General features: G+C 34.8%; 1 protein-coding gene across 15 annotated transcripts in view; it reads right to left on the reverse strand.

Annotated features, from left to right (window-relative positions):
• LOC112556344 (kinesin-like protein unc-104) overlaps positions 1-6,589 on the reverse strand; it is a 39,610-nt gene extending 33,021 nt beyond the window's left edge. For 13 of the 15 annotated variants that reach the window (XM_025225258.1, XM_025225257.1, XM_025225256.1 and 10 more), the window contains exons 1-6: positions 6,434-6,589; positions 3,732-3,933; positions 3,148-3,252; positions 2,804-2,886; positions 1,657-1,836; positions 1,343-1,408 (exon numbers count right to left, since the gene is read on the reverse strand). In XM_025225258.1, the coding sequence (XP_025081043.1) occupies positions 1,343-1,408; positions 1,657-1,836; positions 2,804-2,886; positions 3,148-3,247 (429 nt within the window). In that variant the 5' untranslated portion in view covers positions 3,248-3,252; positions 3,732-3,933; positions 6,434-6,589. Of the gene's footprint in view, positions 1-1,342; positions 1,409-1,656; positions 1,837-2,803; positions 2,887-3,147; positions 3,253-3,731; positions 4,134-4,284; positions 4,381-6,433 lie in introns of those variants that run through there. The other 2 variants (XM_025225245.1, XM_025225244.1) reach the window with 2 other exon arrangements.
• Between the last annotated feature and the right edge of the window lie 172 nt (positions 6,590-6,761).

Here is a 6,761-nt window from a genome sequence, read left to right on the forward strand (position 1 = left end):
GATTTTTTTTCTGAGGTTGGCTGAGTATTATGCTGATGGTGGGAAGAGCTCGTTCTATGCTGGGCCCTGAATAAAGCCTGCTGCCATCAGACTTCAAAACAGAGATGCTAAATCCTTCATAACTCATTATAGATCTGAAGTAATATTTCCTTTAGGTTCCACACTGAAAAAAAGCTGCAGAAAATAAATGCACAAAAAAAAAATTGACTGCATAAATGTTTTAAAAGTTTACTTCCCAGTAATCAACATGGGTAAATCCTAAAGTTCAGATCAGATTCAAAACATACACTTAACATAAAGTATTACATTTTACTTTAAAGTGACTAGAGTCACAAAGAAGATAAATGTGATGTAATATGTGTTTTTAAATGAAGTTTGATGACAATATATGTAATGCTAACATTCAATTTTTAACCATTAATATGTACATACCAACAAAGATTTGTGCTTGCATCACAAATTGCATTTTGAAATAAATTATTCATATCTGTGTAGTTTTAAATTCTAGAAAACACCATAAACTGGTTTTTTTCTCTGATGACTTGCACTTCATCACTTCTGACCTTTTATGTTCCTCAGCCATTTATAAAAATTCTGCTAAATAACTAGCACTGAGGATTTTTTCAATTCATCACACCTTTGACTTAGAAATTACTTCTGACACTCTGTGTCACAGAAAAGAAACTTACTATGTCCTGATTTAAAGTTTTGTGACAATGTATTCTGTCAGAATTACACAGCCATAGCATGAGTGAAGTGAGGGGGGGTTCATAAATATTTTGGGCAATGTGACCTAATATGATATAATCAACATAATGAGGTTCTTTAGTAAATAACACAAAATGATCCATAGTATGACAAATCATAATATGACCATTTTGTGAAAAGACTGTCACTGCATTTTTAATTTTAAGGATTCAAGTGTTACATAAATTTTACATATACAGCATGACAATCTAAAAAAAACAGAGATCAACAATCTTTACGTACAAGTCTCTTTCATCATGTAGCAACTATGATAAGTCCTCAGAATGTATAACTGATGGTTTTGTTACTCCCTAGTAAAGATGTCAAGTAGTGATATAGACTATATAAGGGAAACAGCAAAAAAGGAATTCTAGTCGACTATCATAAGGTTTCTCAAGTAATGTTTCTTTGACATCAAACTGTTACTGAATGCTGGCCCCTGTAAAATAGTTACATCTTTAACAAATTTGAAAACCCATTATTTTGGGTGGACAGCTTGCCAATCCATTGACCATTTTAATAGTTAAAAATCAGTAAGAAGTACACTATGAACACAGACATGGTGGGTGAAAAAGTGACTAAAAATTTGATTTACCTCCACAGAAAACTGTATCTCATCACAATTTTGACGTTTGATTCTCTCAAACAAGTCCTCACATAACTGCAATCATAGAATTATGCAAAACATCATTAATGGAACTGAAAAATTAAATATTTTTATAACTTCTTAAGGGAACACACATTTTCTCTCTCTCACACACACACCCACAATATCTATTTATGGTAAAACTTAGTAATTCAATTTACTATGATAAGTTAATAAAACATTTTGATGAGATCTTCAAACTTATATAAAAGTTGTCTTTAATTAAAACTTTTGCTGTGTAAACAGAATGAGACAATCCAAACCTGAGGAATAATGCCTTGTTGTCCAGGGTCACTGCGACCCATCATTGTGTAGGATTTACCAGCTCCTGTTTGGCCATAGGCAAAAATGCAGACATTGTAGCCTTCAAAAGCATGATCCAACATTTCCAACCCAATGTCATCATACACCTGCTTTTGTGAAGCAAAGCTTGGGTCACTTGGCTGGAAATGTGTATAATACAAAATTTCATAAATTAAAATGAAGCAGTTTCTAAAATGGAATTATTGTATTGCTCATAGTAAATTTGTGGGCATAGGTGTGTAAAAGTAATACTGTGTGTGGTGGCATATGAGACAGGACATTGTTTTTCACATTAAAAAATCCCTGATGTCTAGCATATTGTGACTGTGTGCTGCAATAACAATTTCACCTCAACTACTGTATTGACTTGTTATATTTAATCTGATAAAGAAGTAAACTGGACCTTCCTTGTAAATATATATATAGCAATAGATTCTACCAGCATTAAACAAGACAGGAAGAAGAAAACTGTATATCTTTATTTCACAAAATTTGTTTCCCTCTGGGGTACTATATTTCATCTGCATGTCAAAGACACTAAACAGCATTTTCTACATTTGTGTTCTGATTATCAGCGATTGAATTATAAAGCCCCTTAATTCAAGTTACTGGTTTGTATTATTCTGCATGTCAGCTGTTCGTAATGCTTTACAGTGTACAAATGATCTCCCTTAATGATAGGAAGATTTCAAGCACTGCCTGTCACTTTAACAGAACTTCCCATTTTCAGTTCCATGGCCACTGCTCATTTGCCTGAACTTCAGTTTTCTAAGATAATATTTTAAAATCAAGTTTAAAATAATTTTAAATCAGCAATTTTACAAACTTCTGCCAAAATTGTCACATACTTTAAGTAATTTCTTACATTTTTGAAAGCTCTTTTGTCAAACTTCATTCAAACTAACATCATTCAATATTATCAGTAGTACTTGCTTGCTGATGTCATCATTATGTCATCTGACCAGGAAGCCCTTCTGAAAGGATTTAAAAGTGCTTGAAACCTTATCTTCTTCAGCATTAGTCTGAATCAGTAAATCTGGCAGTCTATATTTCGCACACACACATATATATACACATATAGGAGAAGAGAGGCATAAACATCCTTACATCTGTATGCGACCAGTAGGAATGGTCAAACTCAAATGTCTTTGTCTTTGCTTCCTTAGGTCCAGCCTTTGGATTTGTAATCGCTAAAGAAAAAAAATTATTCCATTACAAAACATTTCTGCACAGGCGTCTACACCAAATAAAAATCTTATTATAATTTATAAAAAAAAGGAAAAAAAATTCATTCTCAACTGTGAAAAAGTCATCTTTTGGGAGAAGAAATGAACTGTTATGCACCTCAATCTCCTCTCTTTCACACACATAACTTTCTAAACATCCCGCCTACCACCTACACATACAATATTTTTTTCTTTTTAAGAAATTTAAGACAGTATATTACTTACTGGTAGTATTACCACCCATTTGTATGATACATTCAGCATCTCGAGACATCTCACGGCTATTGAAAGGCCGAACCCTGACAGCTACTTTCACAGAAGACATCCTGGCTAAAGCATATAGTACAAAATAAAATTAATGCAAATTAGAATATCACTGCTTTCTAAAAATGTATATACTTATTACTTGCTTATTTACTAAATGTGTATATTTTTCAATAATTAAATAAATCAGTTTTTTCCTAATGTACCAGACTGTTAGGTGTTGTGGCCATGAGGAATGGTAGAGAGAGGACAAAGAGCTGGGATGGGAGACCAAAGAGTGACAGCTACAAACTGATAAAAGTAGAGCTACCAGATACAATTAAGCAATCATTACTTAAAATCAACAGCGCAATTACTATTATAAATCAATAAGTGATTAGGTAAATAACAACTGTAAAATACTGAGGGCTAAAGGCAGAAGTCTTCTTTCCTCAGACTAGCTAATGTATGCTGGAAAGCAATATTGCATACTATAAACAACCCACTTAAACCAACAACAACAAACAAGCTAGGCAAATGTTTTTATTGATGAAGATTCATCTTACCTGATCAATATGTTACTTGAAGGACAAAATCTGTGTACACTAAGCAGACTGAGGATACAACGCACAATAGTGGAGATTTGACAATCCTCTCAGAATTTGTCCCTGACACTGCTGTGATCACAGACAGGTTCCTGGGACCCTCATTGGAGTAAGGCGCCAGTCTCTACTGCTGTCCATGCCATGATGGCTGCCACCCAGGGTCCTATAATTTCATTCAAGAAGACCAAAAAGAATAATTCCCAACAACTCAGACCAAGACTACTGGGTAGAAATGGTAGGAGCTAAAACATCACAGAACAAAATAAGCAAGTAGGAAGCCAGATACCATGGCTGGTCTGGTCCAAATTTCATGTTAATCAGCAGACGTCATGTCTGACGCTATGCCAACCAAACTGAGCAGCAGCCTCTCCGATAATTCATTCACTGCGTCTACATTATGCATGCTGACCAATCCCAACTACACTCTTGTCCTTCCCTCAACATCCAGATACTTCTTCCTCTGCAGAATGCTTCCAGTCTTTTCAAGAAAATCTGATATTTTCTAAACACTAACCTGCGGTTCTGGTGTTGGGGTCAAGTTAGTCAGATATGCCTCTAAAGGTTTTTGCTCAATTGCTTCTGTTCCAAAGCTAGCCAGAGAAGCTCTGGGATAGGGGGGAAAAATCAATAAAGGAGTGCTGGTATGGATGCAGCACAAGGGCTGGAACAAGTATTGATTTTTCTAGAATCAACAGGAGGGTAAGCTTGCTGGTTGTCTTACTCTGTCTTCCCACCTAAGAAATACTGAGTCTGCCTCTGCCCACCATAAACTCTAAACTGCTGCCAAGATGGATGTCCAGCACAAAATGAAAGTGGGCAAAAGATTGATAATTCTTTTTCAAAAAAGAAAGAAAAAAAGAGAAAAAAGAATAGGACATCACCATTTGTTCCCCACCTCCATTATTGATTTTACTAGCTCACCCTTAGCTCTGGCAGCAGAGCATGCTGGGAGTCTAAAAACAGATAAATCTGATGACATCATTTGCAGTTTGTAGAAAGACAAACTAGCGTGGGAGTACAGTAGGTGACTGCCTTTGCTGCCTTTAAGGGAAAAGTTAGTAGGGGGTGGGTGGGGTGGCAAAATCTTTGAGATCAGAAGTATTTGCATTCTTTTGATCTTCAATTTCCTTGTTTTCCTGCTTCATTAAAAATGACCATGGTCTGCTTGAGTCCTTTAAGATCAAATAAACTGGTATGCTATCACCTATTAATGTGGTTGTTAATAGGAATTTTAGCGCAGCTAAATCAAAATAATTTTTGATAACTAGTTTATGAATAATGACTTTGTTTTTTGACACCATGGTGTTAGAGTTCTTTTGATAGCACTAAAGTGAGCCATACTAAACACCAAATACAGACAAAATTAGTGAGTTAGGCTGACAGTGTACAGATAACACAAAACTGCAGTATGCATATGTTTACACACACTAATATAGGCGAAATTATATAAAAACTTCACTTAGATAATGTTACATTTTTGGTTCTGAACATGCATATGTGTAAGGGGTTTTACCCCCATTTAAAGTGAACAAGATAAAATTTTGTAAGTTTGAAAGCAAACATAAATTATGCACATAATATGCTTTAGTCACAGTCCTCTCTTTCACTATAGAAACATATGTCATAAGACTGGCATGTATATGTGCAGAGACTATGTATGTTCTTTATAGTCTCTGATATGTGTTAGTGTGAGAGGGGGGAGGGGACAGGAAGGAGTCAGAGATAGAGACTGAGTAGTTATGATTTGAATGAAGGTGTATGAATTTGTAAGATGCATTTGATGCTCATGCAGCTTCATAAATACAAGTGCCTTGAGTAGACTTTTTGGTGGGACAAGACACTCTATAAATAAAGATTTATTATTATAATAATATTCAGGCCTGATGTATAATTTATTAACAAAAGGTATGTGTGAGTATATATTTTCACTTGCTGAAAGTCCTTCATGGACATATAAAATCCTAAACTTCACAATGATCTAAGTATTTCTGGGCACTTTCTCAATCTAGATGTTTTCATTAGCTATACATGAAGCCCTCCACTGAGCAAGTAACCACCATTCAGCTGGGGAATGAATCAAGCTCAATTTCTTTGCTTCAATGATTTATACAATTTCAACAACTGTTTTGTTCAGATGTTAGGATCCTGGCTAGTGATCTACCAATCTTTGAAGAGATTTTTTAATCAAGAGATAAAAGCAGTCACAGGTTACTAATATTAAATCTAATTTTATTAAAAATTAAGTTTCATCTATGTCTATGATGGTTACTTTTTTACACTACCTACCTAAAATACACTAAGCAGTAAACGAACTCGCGGAATAAATAAAGCAAGTTCGTGGTGTGATCGTTTAGATCTCTAAACAAAATTGATTTGTCTTTTTCTTTGCTGTATGTTTAAAGCTGGCAACCAAAAACTTAAATTGGTATCTTAGTGCGGTAAAACTGGGTGAGATATGCTGTAGTAAAATTGGCGATGCGCTATTCTACCAGTGGTTGTAAACATTATATCTGACTCAACGTTATTATAATGTCATGTGATTTTATTTATTATAACCCGTTGGGGGAAGGGGTGATTCATGAATGGTTTATCTATCGCCAAAATCCCTAGGTACTATTTAAATGTTGAAAAGGTATTTAAAAAGCAATCTTTTCAATACTTACAGATGGTTGTCGTAGTCTGGCTTTCAGTTTCTCAGTATGCGAGAGAAATGCATTACCGACCTTCTCTGTCGGCTGCATCGATAGACCTTAGATTCTGCTACTTCCGCTTCACAAAAAAAAAATATCCAGTTGTATAGTTTCAGAGGTCGAAGCAAAATGTGATACACTCTTAGTATTAAGATTTGCACAATGTTTTGTTTTTAATTAATAAGGTTATTCAAATTTTAAAATAATTCATTAAATCAATGATTTGTGCTCTTGAAAGGTTTGAGATTTCCAGTAGTGCTCTCTGGCGCAGGAAGCGAGGAAAGTTGTTAATGGCTCGAAT

Source organism: Pomacea canaliculata, linkage group LG2, assembly GCF_003073045.1.
Source record: "Pomacea canaliculata isolate SZHN2017 linkage group LG2, ASM307304v1, whole genome shotgun sequence".
Taxonomy (NCBI): Eukaryota; Metazoa; Mollusca; class Gastropoda; order Architaenioglossa; family Ampullariidae; genus Pomacea; species Pomacea canaliculata.